Below are 18,309 nucleotides of genomic sequence, written 5' to 3' on the forward strand. Positions count from 1 at the left end.
ACTTGCATCTTACAATCTCAGACAAGCTTACCTCATGGTCAGTAAAACATTGCTACTTAAACACAGAGCAAGAGGCACTGCAACACCATGCATTTTCTGAATAATAAGCAAAAATCAACAGTATAAAAATATGACAGAAAACTAGAACATTCTGCAAAATCAAGGACAGATGAAATGCCACTGTAATACTTGTGTCTACCTTGGATGGGAGGCTACGTTGCATAATTACACTGCATAACTGCTCCTTTCCTTGCTTGGACACATCCCGAGTCACTACATGGGGGAGTGGGTTGCAACAAGTATGTCACAATTTGAAATGTCTCTGTCTGACAGTGATGGCCCTGACACATTTGTCATACCTCTTAACCTCAGAGCAATAAATCTGGACAAAGCCATAAACAGCAGTGGGACAAAGGCCCAAAAATAAGGACAATTTTTAAATATCGCTCTTATAAACTTAGAAAGATAATAGAATAGTAGGTCTTGCATTAGTATGAATTTTCTGAAGGGTATGAAATCTGAAACTCAAATGTCTGTTATTTTCTAACTTCAATATTTAATGATTTGCCACTAATTTGCCAGAAAACCACAATTTTATGGAAAACAAAAATGTGATGCAAAAATATAAAATAGCCACACAGTACAGCTGGAAACCTGTCAAAGAAGGGACACTTTTTAAATATTAGTACTGTTAAGTTGGGCAGCTGACAAAATAAGAGACTCTACATGCATTTCTGAAATAAAAGAAATATATAACTCTGATCATTACAATTATTTATTAATTGTGAACCCTCCACATTTTCTTCCAAAATTGCCATTTTGTGGAGGGATTATTAGGGGGAGAGCAACATTTTGAGCCAAAGTCGGGGACAGTTGAAAGGTTTGGATATACCTAATTCTATAAAGGGATTTATTTGTGCGTACCTCTCAACCTCTTAACAGGCAATTTGGGCAAGGCCAAATATATTGGGGGGGAATACAGACAGTACTAAAAATTATTCTTGTATAAACTTAGACAATTAATGGAATAACTGATCTTGCTTTAGCATGCATTTTTCTGAAGGGTATGAAGTCTGAAACTCAATGTGTCATTATTTAGTGATTTCATTCCTAAATGATTTGCCAGAAAACCACAAATTTTATGAGGATCAAACTAAAAACAAGAAGCAAAAATCTATTAATTCTGTGAAAATCTGGACAGTTGAAAGGTATAGTTCAGCTGGGGCTGTCTTTGAGTTTGCCACCCTTCTCCGCTCACAAAATCGTGATCCAATGGGCCCCCCCGCAGTCATTCCAAGGTCCCATTACTTGTCTATTTCACTCCGTTTATCATAAACATTGTAATGTGCATACTGCTTTACTTCTACAATGATTTGGATTTCATTTAAGTTTTTTACATTTTACAGCACAACCACTAATAGACATCTGCTAAACAAAGCAATGCAGTCTCACAATGAAAATAGACTTAGCATTCAAATTTCTCTGCCCTTGAAACTCACATTCATTGAAACAGCATTGAAACCCACATTCAAAGAAAATACATCTGGCCAGTGGCAGATAAAGATTAACTTTGGGCTGTTTTCAAATCATAGGTCCCTTGCACACGAAACATACATGTGTTCTTTGATACACCTGCCAGATTGTATTAAATTATATTCCTTGTATAATACAGTACGGTTGTTAGAGGGCGTTTTAAGTTTATTGTTTTGAACATTTTTCCAGTACACAATGAAACAAAATGCATGCACCAATAATGACAAAACTGTCCAGTTCAGAACATTTCCATCATAAACGTCTACTCAAACTTTGACAATCCACCAATATCAGTAAATATGCACAATCTCTGCAGAAGTAAAATTCATCTAAATAATTCCACAATAAAGAGATCTGTAACTAATGAAGAGGTTGCTGCTAGCAAACAACTTTATTTGTAGATGAAACAATGAAATATAAAGTGCCTGTTGCCCTTGAGGAATACATTTCCTATGTTACATTAAAAATGATAAGCTAGTAATATTACAATAGAGAATGGATGGCAAACCGATAACAAGTTCATAGTTACTAGGTATCTCCACCAAAGAGAACATTCTTAGGACTGCAGCATCCACCCCCTTTAAAACTACAACACAGTACAGTATCAGCAATGCATTCACATACTGTGGGAGTAGAACCCACAGCCTTCTGAATCAAAAGCAAGTACACTGTTTGTTGTGCTATTAACAATGCAAGCAGACTCAGCACTAAACTTCTTTTCCCCTGAAGCTCTTAGCTCCTTATAAAATTTACTCGACACTCATCTGTATCTCTCAACTTTGCAGCACATAAGCACAAGAAATCTGGAAAAAGCCAACATTTATTGGGGGGGTACAAAAGCCCAAAAACCAGGGACACATTTTAAACATTGCTTGTATAACCTTGGAAAGTTGCTAGAACAAAATGCTGTGCTGCCACAATGCATTTCATTGTCAAGTTTTAAACCCAGGACCCTGTGCACTACAGTCAGAGCAACATACCACTATGCCAAATTAGCTATTTCATGAAAAACAGGAAGACTGAAACTCAAATGGCTATCATTTAGTGAATTCAATTCTCACCATAGCTCTCAACCTCTTAGCACAAAAAAACCTGGACAAAGCCAATAATGGGGGAATACAGCCCCAAAAATAGGGACAAATTTCAAGTATTGATTTTATAAACTTAGAAAATTGCTAGAATAAAAGGTTTTATCTTGTCATGTACTTTCTGAAGAATATGAAGTCTGAAATTCAAATGTCTGGCATTATTTAGTGAATTCAAAATCCAGAAAACCACAGATTTTATGAGGAACAGAACAGAACAGAACAAAAATATGAGGCAAAGATCTGAACATGTTTGCCTGCTCTCTAGCTACCAGTTATAATTAACTGGGGCATTTTACACACACACACACACGCACACACACACACACACACACACACACACACACACACACACACACACACACACACATACACACACATCCTGAACGGACCAGATAAAATAACATCCTGACCTGAATGGACTTCAGAAAAAAAACGGACTTACTTCAGATAAAATAAACAGCTTATGTTCAGCAGTATTCCTGCTTGCACACACCAAAAGTTCAGTTTCTGCCTAAAAGCACACACACACACACACACACACACACACACACACACACACACACACACACACACACACACACACACACACCCCAAAAGCTCCATTTCTGCCTAAAAGCGCACACACACACACACACACACACACACACACACACACACACACACACACACACACACACCTAAAGCTCTGTTCCTGCCTAAAAACACATATATGCACCAAAAGCTCTGTTCCTGCCTAAAAGCACACACACACACACACACACACACACACACACGCACACACACACACACACACACACACACACACACACACACACACACACACACACACACACATACCAAAAGCTCCATTCCTGCTTAAAAGCAAAAGCTCCATCCATTCCTGCCTAAAAGCAAAAGTTCTGCTCCTTCCGAATAAACCCACCTTTGTCGTGGACATCCTGCTGCAATCCATAGTTCCAGTAGCTTTAGCTCCAACTTGCCCGGTTTCCCGCAAATGCATTCAAAGTCTGTAGTATGCACGCATGCACTGAATCCCAGCTTGCAGTTCCCAGAGAATGCACAGACTGCAGACATTTCAGTCTGATCCCCTTCCATTCTATGTGGTTGTAACCACATAGACTTCTGGGGCATCTGTAGACTGGTGCCTACTTTCCTAATCTGAACTGCGGTTTTACCAGTCTGGATTCAAGTAAACATGTGTTGAGTTCGTTCCAGGACTTAATTTTTTTTATTTTGTTTTTACTGTTTTACAGCTGGGGATCCATGGTGGTGGTGCTGCAGTAGCGTTGTCACCTCACAGTAAGACGTTGTCGGTTCGATTCTCAGCTAGAGCGTCTTCTGTGTGGAGACATGCGTGAATGGGCATACCTTCGTTGAAGGTTGTGCATCAGGGCTGGCAACTCGGCACGTAAAAATCAACTGCCAATCATTAGCGGACTGAAGTTTCGCTGTGGCAACCCCTAACCGGGAAAAAGCCGAAAGACACATACACTGTTTTACAGCTGGGGGAGGGGAGGCTGCAGTCCTGCAGTCCAATAGCACAAGCCGTCACTGATAATAATATCAGTATTAAGAATGAACACAGCATCCATGGGACCTGACAACATCCCAGGCTGCATTCTACTTAAACTACAGAAGGAACTGGCACCCCACCTAAGTACCATGTTCAATCATAGCCTCACCACAGGCTTTGTGCCCACTGAATGGCGCACAGCAATGGTTATCCCACTCCACAATGGGGGAGCCACCACAGACCCTGAGAACTACCGCCCCATTAGTCTGACAAGCCTGGTCTGCTAGGCTATGGAATGTATCATCATAGAACTTATAAACAATGACAGTGGTAATCTCCAAACTCTGTACCCTACCCAGTTCGGCTATCTAGATCTCGGCAAGGCTTTCGACACCATCCCCCACTCTGGAATTATAGATAAACTCACTAAACTAGGTATAAATCCCTATGTCACAAGATGGGTTGCCAGCTGGCTCACTGACAGAACCCACACTGTGCAAGTAGCAGACTCTAAATTCAACTTCAGACCAGTGACAAGTGGAGTACCACAGGGTTCAGTCCTAGGTCCTCTCCTGTTTGGTATCTACTTCTCTGAAGTATAGGCTAACACAGAAGGTCTTTGGATAACAAAGTTTGCAGATGACTGCAAACTAGGAGCCATAATCAAAACTCCTAGCGATGTGGACATCCTACAAAAGGGCCTCACTGAGACAGATGCCTGGTGTCAAAGCCATGGCCTCAAGCTCAATGCCAAAAGGTGCATTGTCATCCCTTTTGATAAAAACTCTGTACCCATTCACTACCACATAGGCGGTAGTCTACTTAACATTGAAAGTGTGAAAAGAGACCTTGGGACACAGATGGACAGTAGTCTCTCTTTTGATAATCACATCGCCACAGTAGTCAGGAAATCCTTCTACGTGGCCCACCTCATCACAAAAGGTCATTGTTACCCTCTACTCATCACTCATTAGACCCATTATAAAGTACAATGCCCCTTTTGGTATGTACCTCACAGGACATCTACAACAACTGCAAAGGCCACAGAAATACCTCACAAAGAGGATTACCAGCCTCAAACAGATGCCTTATGCAGACCGTCTAAAAAAACTCCAGCTTTACTCTGTCGCATATCGCCTACTCAGAGATGATCTCTGCCTAACATACAATGCTATGTCAAACCCAGAGCTGATGGACATGCTCCACTTAAAGAAATCCCAATCCCTCCATGCTACATGCTTTAGGAACCTAAACCATGTCACCACAGTAAACAGAACATGCTGGAAGGATAGATTCCTGTCCCAGAGACTTCCCAAACTCTGGAAAAAACTACTTATCTATATCAAACAAAGCTCCTCATTAGCACTCTTCAAGAAAAATCTTGATGATTGGATGGGAGATAGAAAATTCACCCTGGGGATCACTTCTGTGGCTCTGCTTGACAGAGGCACAGGAAAATAATTTACTTGGGTGGCAAAAGCCAGGATACCATTTGGCTAGGCTTATATAGGCCCTAGGGCCAATAGCCTAGTACCTACCTACAAACCTATGAACCTATGAACCTATGAATCATATCTATATAACACTTTAATTGTCTATAAGACAGCTTCTAAAGATTCTTACTGGCAATACCTAACTAAAGAGTTTTAAGTATCATTATCAATGGAAGATACAACAAACATTTTATTTTCAATTAAACTAACTTACTCACAATTTTGTAGGATTTTTCATTGGAAATTTCTACACAGATCCTTTCTGACACCTAAGAAACTCTCAAAAATGAACCCTTCAAACAGCAAGTTATGTTGGAGTTGTCATCTGTCCACTAATGCTGACTGGTCTCATATTTTGTTATGACTGTACTAATATTAAACCATATTGGAATGAGATTAACAAATTTCTTCAAGCTATCTATACTGATATATTTGTTTTGACAAAGTTTTTCATTTTACTGAATGTTGTTAATAGTAATGATATGAAGAAAGATGACCTGTATTTGTTGTGGATAATGTTAGCAATAGCCAGAAAATGTATAACTAGAAGATAGAACTATAATGTAGCACCCATAATGGAGGAACTCCTATCTTCACTGAAGAAATGCATACTAATGGAGAAAAGAACTAAAGAGCTAAGAACTTTTCCTAAGCCATTGGTTAATAGTCCGTGGAGGAAAGTTTTGAATTTGATTGATACCGTACAGATGGAACCAAACTCTTCCTAACTATCATAGTTTATATAGTAACTTATTATTTAACTACAAATGTTTTTATCTGAATCCTTTTTGTCAGGCTGAATGTAAATACTGTAAATAGTTATTGAATGTTATGAATGTATTAAATTATTGTGTTATTTCATCAAAATAAAAATCATTTGAGTATAAATTGTGCACTTACTTTGCAAATTCCTTCTTATAACCTTACAGATAGCCACAAGTCCAAAAAATATGCCGCCAATCATTGACTTGCCTTCCATCAGCTGCTATTCTCTGTGGAAAATAAAATTATTTGTGGAGACACTTCCAAACAAATGTTCTACATTTTCTGTTTCTAATTGCTTTGCTAAGTATTCTACATATCTGAATCCAATCCTTTGGACTGATTTTTAGCCCTAAATACAACTCCCAATTTATTTTCAGTTTGAGACTTGTATCATATTGATCAGTTTGAAGTTGCTTTTTTATCACTACTAACCTTGTCATACCTGACAAAGTCCCTCTCAGCTGTACCAAATAGCTTAGAGACTTTGTCTGCTGCCTGTGTTCATGTCAAAAGCATGCCATTTTTTATCCACTGTCTCAATTTGCTCAGGGTGATCTAAGCCTTGGAGGTAAATGAAACCTATCACTTGCTGCTTCTCATGACATCACTTTATTTTTCTCTACTATTTGATAGCAGTATTAGATTGGGGTGTTTTCCTTATTTCATTTTTTTCTGCGTTGCATTCCATAGAATCCATTTTTCATTCATATTGGTAATAAATCTTGTTTTCTATCAAGTAAGGGTCTATACAAACCCCCTGTTAATTACTTTCTTCATTGTTCCCACTAATGAGTGATCTACCATCTCTGAGTAACCGCTCCATAACACTTCCAGAACATCTCTGACCTATCCATGCTACCTTAATGTGCATTATTTCCTTCCAGATCATCTTATATGAGGGTGGGAGATTGGCGTAATGGTTAAGGTGTTTACCTTATGGACATAAGGTGCAAGGTTTGAGTCTCACATAAGGTAATTAGCTAGGCTTAAAAATGACCCTAAAAGGCAGCTAGTCTAGTACTAATCTATGAACCTATATCAGGTGCACCTTGCTAAAATAAACTTCTCATCCATTTTTTTAAAATGGCAACAATATTAATTTCAGGCAGGGTCCAAAATGATTGCCCTAAATACAGAATGTGGTGTAATAAATGCCAGTTCATCACTTGCATCCTTTGACCCAACACAGTTTCTAGTTGTTTCCAGCCCTGCATAATCTTCTTTGCCTTATGCATCCTCTCCTGATAGCATTTATTCTTACAGCTCTCATATATACCAGTTAGTCATATCCGTAGATATTTAAACCTGCCCCTGGACACAAGAATCTGAAACCCTTTAGCTCTTCTTCTTCTTTTTCATCTTCCTCTCCTACATTAATACCTATTACTCTAGACTTTTCTAGAATGATCGTATCTCCTGACATCCTTCCAAAGTCATTTGTTAATTTTAACATGCTATCATCCATGTTTATATCCCCTAAGATCATATCAATATTGTCTGCCTTATACTTTCCACCAAAAACTCCATATGAAGTGCAAACAGCAGGGGAGACAGTGGGCATCCTTGCCTCATTCCTCTTGTATGACAAAACTCTTTTGAAAGCTCCACTATGGCTTTCACTCAGGCCGTGGTGGAGACCCTGAAAATAGCATTCAGCAAGCCAACTAACTTCTCTGGCAACTTCACTGTTCTTAATACTTCAAACAGGAAATCCCATTCTACTCTGACAAATGCTTTTTTCCACATGTGGACTTGCGTACCACTGATGTGGGCTTTGCCACTGGTGTTAGCATCCTGAATCAATAGCAAAGTACTTAAGATATTGTCAGATGTTCACTTGCCTCTTATAAAAATCCCATGATCCACCTGTATATTATCTAGCAAAATGTTCGCAACCTGGTTGCCCAAATTGTCATAAATATGATGTAGTGATATTTCAGGATGGTTATTGATCTACAGGAGCCTAGTTCCCAATAGTTTAACATTATTATACCATGTTTGCACATACTGATATGTTAAGGTGGCATTGTGGTAACCTTTAGAGATTTCAACCTATACTATTTTGCAACTTAATAAGGGAGACATGATGTTTCATTATAAATCCATGTTTCAATGTTGTGTCTACTTAAGAGAATACTTCTGAGGAATTATGGCAGATCAGGTGTGTTTCAAGAATTTGCAATTTAATCTGTCACTATGTAAGTTTCTCTGGAACATAACAATAGTAACATAACTTAAGTGTGTTTTGTATGCTAGGAAATGTTTTCTCTACATCATATCTGTACCCCTGTCCCTGTGTCTAATGACTACTAAACAGATGCCTTTGCTTCCCATTTGTTCCACCTAGGAATGGGTGTTCTTTTGACCATTTGATCCACACCAGGGTGAGAGCCAAGAGAACCTATTCATTCCCCCATCAACTAAAGATGAATGGCTGTCACTCAGGTAACCATGTATTTCTCTGACCACTCCTAGTGCTGGTGACTTAAGCACCCACATCACCTCAGGAGCCTCCCCCACCATAGGATCATGCACTATTCTACCCATGTACACAGTAAGGGTTACCCATATTCCTCCTTAAACGGTGATCTGTTATGGGCAACTGCCTTATGCCTCCTCCCTGGAGTGACAGATTCACCAAATAGAAGCCACCAAATCCCTCCTGCAGGATAAGCACACCAACAGAGGTTCATACCATTTTTCCAATACTTGAGTCACTATTTGAACTCGGGTCATCTATATTGTAGTCAGAGCTTTATTCCTCTGCACTACAGAGGCAGAAAGTTGTATACTAAGAAATTGATGTTATATTGTTTGTATCACCATTAGCTTCCACATATGAGAAAATGATCAAAAGTGTTTGTTGGCATATACATTTCAACTAGAAATTAATCAAATGCCTCCTATAGTAATTTTTGCTTAGCGTATGTCATGTAAGTGTAGTTTAGAGACATGAGTAAAACTAACTTCAATAAACAAAGAGATGCTGATATTTTTTATGGATTCTTTAATCACTACTTGATTATTTGGAGTACTCACTCCTTTAGGGTTCTACTGAAGGCCCAGGTCTGAGCACCATTAAACACATTTATTCAGTGCTATCCTACTTTTAGGATCTTTATAGGCATAATAAGATATGGAACCTTGTTGGTTCCCGCTTTTAAAAATGCAAACATGGTCATTTTGTGTCAAATGGTAGGTGGCTGTCCTGACTCACCACTTATGAGGAACAGCAGCTTGAGTTGAAGCTACTTATGTTTCTTCCTCCCCCAAACAGTTTGCAGTTAAGCAATGAGAGTAGGTACAGTGTTATACATGTCACCATATTCATTACTTGCATCCTGAACTTTTAATAGTTATTGGTTCAGGATGCATGAACTGAATATGTTCACACAAGTAATACCGTAGCTGTGCCAACAACATGACCATTACGAATGTCCAGGTACATGGGTAGTAACACATAACCTAATACCTGAAAAGATTGCATCAAATTAACCTATTATGCAGTTCCAAACCCAGCAGAACCCCCCCAGTAGAACAAGAACTTTTTCCTGAACCCACATGATAAACAGTAGAGGGAAGCCCTTATTCTGTGCGATTAGACTGATTTTAGATTATTCTGATCCTTGTATAAGAAACAGACTAACAAAACAGCATAGCTAAAGGAAACTTTAAAATGGTAGCAAAAGCCACACCCATGAAAGTAGGTATCAAACTCTGTATACTGTCTGATCTTTGAGCTGAGGAGCAACATAAAAAGTCCATCCCAGTGGGTACAAAAGCCAGTTACAATCTCACATTAAAAGAGAGTTACCAGAGCCTTTTGTTGCAAGGGATTGTCCTTTCAAAGTGAACATGTACCACATGGGATTAATGTAATCACTCATCAACCTCATTAAAATGCATCACTGTCAGGTGCGTATACCACATGGGATTAGTGTAATCACTCCACAACCTCATTAAAAATGCGTCACTGTCAGGTACATATACCACATGGGATTAATGTAATCACTCCTCAACCTCATTAAACATGCATCACTGTCAGGTACATATATCACATGGGATAAATGTAAGCACTCCTCAACCTCATTAAAAATGCATCACTGTCAGGTACATACACCACATGGGATTAATGTAATCACTCCTCAACCTCATTAGAAAAGCAACACTGTCAGGTACATATACCACATGGGATTGATGTAATCACTCCTCAACCTCATTAAAAATGCAGCATTGTCAGGTGCATATACCACATGGGATTAATGTAATCCCTCCTCAACCTCATTAAAAATGCATCACTGTCAGGGACATATACCACATGGGATTAATGTAATCACTCCTCAACCTCATTAAAAATGCATCACTGTCAGGCACGTATACCACATGGGATTAATGTAATTACTCCTCAACCTCATTAAAAATGCATCACTGTCAGGTACATATACCACATGCGATTAATGTAATCACTCCTCAACCTCATTAAAAATGCATCACTGTCAGGTACATACACCACATGGGATTAATGTAATCACTCCTCAACCTCATTAAAAATGCAGCACTGTCTGGTACATATACCACATGGGATTAATGTAATCACTCCTCAACCTCATTAAAATGCAGCACTGTCAGGTACATATACCACATGGGATTAATGTAATCACTCCTCAACCTCATTAAAATGCAGCACTGTCAGGTACATATACCACATAGGGTTAATGTAATTACTCCTCAACCTCATTAAAAATGCATCACTGTCAGGTACATACACCACATTGGATTAATGTAATCACTCCTCAACCTCATTAAAATGCATCACTATCAGGTACATATACCACATGGGATTAATGTAATCACTCCTCAACCTCTTTAAAAATGCATCACTGTCAGGGGCAGATACCACATGGGGTTAATGTAATCACTCCTCAACCTCTTTAAAAATGCATCACTGTCAGGGGCAGATACCACATGGGATTAATGTAATCACTCCTCAACCTCATTAAAAATGCATCACTGTCAGGGGCAGATACCACATGGGGTTAATGTAATCACTCCTCAACCTCATTAAAAATGCAGCACTGTCAGGTGCATATACCACATGAGATTAAAGTAATCACTCCTCAACCTCATTAAAAATGCATCACTGTCAGGTACATACACCAGATGGAGATTAATGTAATCACTAATCAACCTCATTAAAAATGCATCACTGTCAGGTACATATACCACATGGGGTTAATGTAATCACTCCTCAACCTCATTAAAATGCATCACTGTCAGGTACATATACCACATGGGATTAATGTAATCACTCCTCAACCTCATTAAAATGCATCACTGTCAGATACATATACCACATGGGATTAATGTAATCACTCCTCACCCTCATTAAAAATGCATCACTGTCAGGTACATACACTACATGGGATTAATGTAATCACTCCTCAACCTCATTAAAAATGCATCACTGTCAGGTACATATACCACATGGGGTTAATGTAATCACTCCTCAACCTCATTAAAAATGCATCACTGTCAGGTACATATACCACATGGGGTTAATGTAATCACTCCTCAACCTCATTAAAAATGCATCACTGTTAGGTACATATACCACATGGGATTAATGTAATCACTCCTCAACCTCATTAAAAATGCATCACTGTCAGGTACATATACCACATGGGGTTAATGTAATCACTCCTCAACCTCATTAAAAATGCATCACTGTAGGGAAGATACACCGCATGGGATTAATGTAATCACTCCCCAACCTCATTAAAAATGCGTCACTGTCAGGTACATATACCACATGGGATTAATGTAATCACTCCTCAACCTCAATAAAAATGCATCACTGTCAGGTACATATACCACATGGGATTAATGTAATCACTCCTCAACCTCATTAAAATGCAGTACTGTCAGGTACATATACCGCATGGGGTTAATGTAATCACTCCTCAACCTCATTAAAAATGCATCACTGTCAGATACATACACCACATGGGATTAATGTAATCAGTCCTCAACCTCATTAAAAATGCTGCACTGTCAAGTACATATACCACATGGGATTAATGTAATCACTCCTCAACCTCATTAAAAATGCAGCACTGTCAGGTGCATTGTGTAGTCTTTGAAAGTCTGCCCAAAGTGAAGAGGATTACATGCTATGGTCAAGTATTTCTTCCTAGAGAAGCAATAATAATTCATACTATTTCATTACAGCAGGATGCTACCACATTTGTATTTTACAAGTGAAAGGATAGAGCAGGCCAAAATGAGTGCAAATTTCTGGTCCACCAATGGAGACCTTTCTCTAACAATATACAGACTTAAGAACATGACCAAATAAATTCTCCCAAGTACTGAATCCTTTACCCATAGTGTGTTTGTCGCTTTTGCAGTTAAAGAAACTTCTCATGGATTTTCCAGAATATAAATGTATAACTTTCTTCCAGACCTTACAGCAGAACCTTTGCAGTATATGCTTCTTCTCCATGGAGGTTCAGAAAGACAGATTTTACTTGGAAGTACATTATTTTAGAATGTGCAGGCAAACCCCTGTCTTCACACCGCACACATAGATAAATGCATATAAGTTTGTATTCCAAAATAAATTCACGGTCCCAATGCTAGTTTTTGTAAGAAAATTATTTGCTAACAACATAATTGCAATAACATTTCAGCTTCTGAAACCCTGCATTCTTATAGAGAGCAGGCAAAACAGTCATGTTATATAACGGAGACTTAAATGAAAATATGCTTTCAACTTCCAAGTTAACCTGAGGTTTCCTTTCCTAAACTGAAACAAATTTTGTGTTTAGTGCTACAGGACACCTAATAGCAATACTAGTAATTAAATCCTCAGAAGATTCACCTCCGCCACCAAATGCGTACACACTTTAAAAACCCTTATGATCTGATCATCAGGAAGCAACTTTATCCATCAAAATTTCCTCATCAGTTCAGACTCAGAGTTGGAAAAAGATTAAGTCCTGACTGTCACCGTATGACATGAATTTTATTAGTGGTGCAGGTCTTCAAGGAGTCAATGACAGGGGGAAAAGGCATCCAGAGGCAATGCCTTCAGAACTTTTCTAGGAGGCAGGGTGTGGGACATACTGTGTACATGAATTGTTACAAGATCATAAGATCATAGGATCACAGGAGATTACTAGGCTATTGACCTGGAAGTCATTTTAAGCCTGGCTGTTTCATCCCAATTTAATACCATGAAAATGGTAGTCAATACCCAAGACTGCATTTAGTGATGACTACCCATGTCCAGGAGGCTTGTGGGCTCTGTCCCCAGTAAGAATTTACAGTGCTCCATCCACTCATCCAGGTTCCTCTTAAACAGTGTCATAGAGGTGCTCTTGTTCCAAAGATGCAGCAGTCAGTGGGAGATAAATCTGTCCCTCCACCATGTTTTATTTAAGTTGCAGGCAATATTTAGGTCCCTGAAATGGGTAGCCCTAGTCCTATTTGATTTACAAATATGCAGCAAGTTCATTAGGTTTGGGTCTTGGATTGCTCTGTAGGCCAGGCATAAGCTTCCCCTAAGAAGTCTATACAATACAGAGTATAGTGACAGGGGCTTTAGTCAGTCTGTGTAGGGCACATGCTGGATCCCCTTGATTTTCTTTGTTAGAAACCTTTGAGGTCTCTCCAGTTGCTGCAGGTGCTTTGTATGGTACATGCTGAAAGGGGCATTATACTCAATTATGGGCCAGATAAGTGCCAAGTACAGAGGGGTTATAACCTGTTTTGCTCTCAAGGTGATACCTTTACTAACCAAGTGTGCTATGTAGAAATCTTTCCTTACTACTGTAGACACATGGTGGTCGAAGTTAAGGTCACAGTCAACTTGTGATCCCAGGTCCCTTACCACTTTGTGGGTACTTAGGTATTGTTGATTTGACAGTGTGAAGAGACATTGCTTGTGCCAAAGGGAATGATGATGCATTTTTTTTTATTCATTTTGAGAGCATGACAAATACACCAGTCATTGGTCTGCATGAGACCCTCCTGGAGTATACTGGCATCATTTGGGGATTCAGTGATTGCACCTAGTTTGCAGTCATCTGCAAACTTGGTCAGTCACATCCCCTTAGTTTTGACCTGAACTTCTGAGAAATGTATACCAAACAGTACAGTAGGGGGCCCAGCACTGACCTGTGGCACCCTGCTGGTAACAGATCTGCAGGCTGATGTGGAGTCACCCACTTTGATACTGTGTGTCCAGTGTGTGAGGCATTTGGCAACCAATCTCACAGTGGAGGGGTTTACATTCGGTTTGCTAAGTTTATCAGTAATTTCTGAATGTCAGATTGTGTTGAAAGCCTTTGCCAAGTTGAGGTATACTGTGTGCACATTGGTGATACAAACCATGAAGTGAGGCAGCTGCTGTGGGACACATCAACATGCAGGTGGGAGCTCCCTCATAACACCATTGCATTCCTACCTCACGATACATGCTCAGCACATTCGGGGACCAGTAGGGCATGAACACAAAATAGAACCAGTGGCAACCCAGGTAATATTAAAGCTAGATGCTCTGAACTCTTCTATATTTCCTCTAACATTGTGAAAAAATTAACATGTCTCATCAGATTGGTGGCAGACAGGCTTCTAACCTGGAATAATTACGCTCAGAGCTCTAACAGGGGCATAGGTAAACAGCTGATGATCAAACTGCCATAGGAACAAAACAGAATATAACCTTCCTTTGTTGAGTGATCACACAAATTACCTAAGATATTACAAAAAAAGAACCTAAATATGCAGTTTTGTTGGGAGACAAGCCCTCCTGCACCCCTAATTAAGGAGATCGTATGCTCCCACACCATCCGCAACTTAAATATTTTAACTGTGAAATTACTCTGAAATCATGCAATCATGAATAAGTGGAAAGAGTACCGTATAATATGGATTGCTTCTTCTTCTTCTTTGGCTTACACAATCACCGTTTACTTAAGAAAGCATGAATTAATACTGTGTGGTGACTGGATTTGTTATCACTGGCTGTACTCGACACCAAATTAGAAGGACTTGTTTAGTGGTGATTCTCATACTGGACTATTGAAAAAATTAGCTGTTCTCATTTTGGGACTGTATTATCTTGGAGACAGTGTTAGCAGACTAACCCTAGGTTTTAGACCTTTCCTACAATTACAAAAGCAGTCCTTCCAGGTGTACTCTAAGAGCTCAGTAGTTCTGATATGATCACTTTCGGTTCCATCTAATTGGTCATGATCTCCTGCTTCAAGGACACTTTTTATCTCTAACTGGAGTGGGGTCCTCTACTTTGTAATTTCAAAACATAGATTTAATGCCTTTTAGTATCATCACCACATTTCAAGATCATGATTTCTTTAGACCTCTGTTTTGAGTAGTAACTCTTTTTAAGTCTACATGGCCAAGAGCTGCTACACATCTGTGTTCCAACAATTAAGCATGAAACCAATAAGTCACCTCTGTTATTATCAACCTTGTTTGTCCATAAAAAAGTAAGAGATGTATATGTGTAGTTCATTTCTTTATCAGTGTTCTTTCAGTAATTGTCAAAAACATTTCTACAGCAGGAACATAAGCCATATCCGGCTACCCACAAAATCTTTCCTGGATAAATATACATAATCAGAAACATTAGGTGGCACTGTTTAGTTAAACCTGTAGTCCATTATCTCTTCCAAGCGCAATAATGAATTATGAAAATACATAACCAGAAGGATTTCACATAACCTCTTAACTGATGCATTCAGCTGAACAAACATTTCTGTTTTGAAGAGACCCAGGTAAATTAAGCTGCGACTTTTGTTGTTAAATAAATAAACGACCAGAGAACGCAATAAAGATATCATGATTACTTAAGTGTCGTTATTTTTACTTCTGTTTATTTAAGCATATTTTCTCTATTATTAGGACAGTGATATACTCCACCCCCAATGCCATGGGTCTGCTCTTCCAGTGACAGTCCGAAATTTGATTAGATCGAATGTATTTGGAACAAGAAGTACTGCAGGAGTTGCAGAAGGTACGCCACGGAACTGCAATATGTACAATTGTAATAATTTTATACTTAGTTGCATGTGTTATGATTAAAGTCTGTTACACTACAGAACTGTGATAAATACTGCTGTAATAATGCTATACTTAGTTGCAGTTATTATGATTAAAGTCTGTTTTAAAACTGCCATGCTAATTGAGAGCATCATCCTTAATTAATATCCCTGTCCTTCAGTGCTACTAGCTTAATGCTTCCAGGGAACATGAACAGAGTGGCCACATATTTCACAGTGAAGCTTATATGTATAAGGAAGATGAGGGGGGGGGGCTGCATGGCAGAGGGGATGTGGGGAGCTCACTCCCTACAGGAAAACAAAATGATTTTTCAGAAAACCTTATCAATCACAGTATCCTAATATAGAGTTTTCTAAAAAAAATTTCAATGGACTGTCATGGTTTTCCAGTACTCAACTCTATTCCTCCTACCTTCTTCAGAAAATTAATATATCAGTAGTGGAGATATGCTGTTAATTTAACTTTTTGATGGCATCATCACAGGTATAATTACAGGTTATAATCAGATGTTACAATACTACAATAATACAAAAAAAAGATAAAGTCAATAAAGCCAGAGATAATGGCAAACTAGTCTCCTCCTTATTTCTAGACTTGTCTAAAGCCTTCAACACAGTTTGTCACAGCAAGCTTCTACTTCAAATGTCTTCACTAGACCTTTCTCAGCCACACATTTATGGTTCAAAAGCTACCTGTTCAATCGGTATCAGTCAGTAAAATGACACTCAACCCTTTCTCCATACCTCCCTGTCAACACAAGGCTCTATCCTTGGTCTCCTTCTCTTTAACATTCGCACCAACATCCTCCACACAGTACCACACAACAGACCCACACAGTACCACACAACAGACCCACACAGTATCACACAACAGACCCACACAGTACCACACAACAGACCCACACAGTATCACACAACAGACCCACACAGTACCACACAACAGACCTCCCTAACACAGTATGCAGATGATACCACAATCATTTGCACATCTGACAACATGGCACACCTCCAAAAAATACTCAGGAAGCTTTAGCAGCCACTAAAGCATGGCATCGTAACTTAGAACTCATCCTCAACCCTAAAAAATACCCCCCCCCAAATTGCTCTCCCATGAAAAATCAGAATTTAAAGCTCTCTAGCTTGATAATACAAGCATTGAAGTCACTTCTCATAGCAAATTATTATGGATGAAAATCTTAAATTCAACCAGCATATACAAAATTGCATAAGAAAACCTCATCAAAAAGTATGGATGCTGTTTAGAGCCAAAAACTTTCTCACCAACACAACTAAAGCTACACTTGCCAGTACTTATCTCCTGCCCACACTTTATGGTCAGTACTTATCTCCTGCCCACACTTTATGGTACTCCCATCCTTTCTAAACTTCAGACATCACAAAAATTAAAACTTGATCAATGCTGGAACAAAGTTGCTAAATTTGCAACAAACACCTCTTTCAGAATCCATCACTGTAGCACTAAAACGTCTAAATTGCTTAGAAATACCTGAGAAACTAACATACACACAGATTCTTTCCATCTATAATGTTATCCAGCATTCACCTGCTTGCCACCGCTAAATAACGTTCTACACAACTATGTTCTCAGTCAGTCATTATGATGCAATGACTGGACATTGTCTGTACTTGTACCATGTTCCTAAGGCCTGAAACTCCTTACCTGTATCCGTCAGGTCAATATCCTCCCTTCCATCCTTCAAAACCACTCTGAAAGACTTCCAAGCCAAAAGCTAGCTCTGTTCTTGCTCAACACCAGGATAAATGATATTCCTAAATATGAACTAATACCTCTTCATATCTTACGTCTCCTT

The 18,309-nt window shown here is 39.0% G+C and overlaps 1 protein-coding gene across 1 annotated transcript in view; it reads left to right on the plus strand.

The window, feature by feature from the left end:
- Window positions 1-18,309, plus strand: part of LOC122803946 (D-glutamate cyclase, mitochondrial-like) — a 316,311-nt gene that overhangs the window by 40,049 nt on the left and 257,953 nt on the right. The window contains exon 2 of the mRNA XM_044073624.1: window positions 16,320-16,431. Within this exon, the coding sequence (XP_043929559.1) occupies window positions 16,320-16,431 (112 nt within the window). The remainder of the gene's footprint in view (window positions 1-16,319; window positions 16,432-18,309) is intronic.

This window comes from Protopterus annectens, chromosome 6.part0, assembly GCF_019279795.1.
Source record: "Protopterus annectens isolate FY-2018-M chromosome 6.part0, PAN1.0, whole genome shotgun sequence".
NCBI classification, from domain to species: Eukaryota; Metazoa; Chordata; order Ceratodontiformes; family Protopteridae; genus Protopterus; species Protopterus annectens.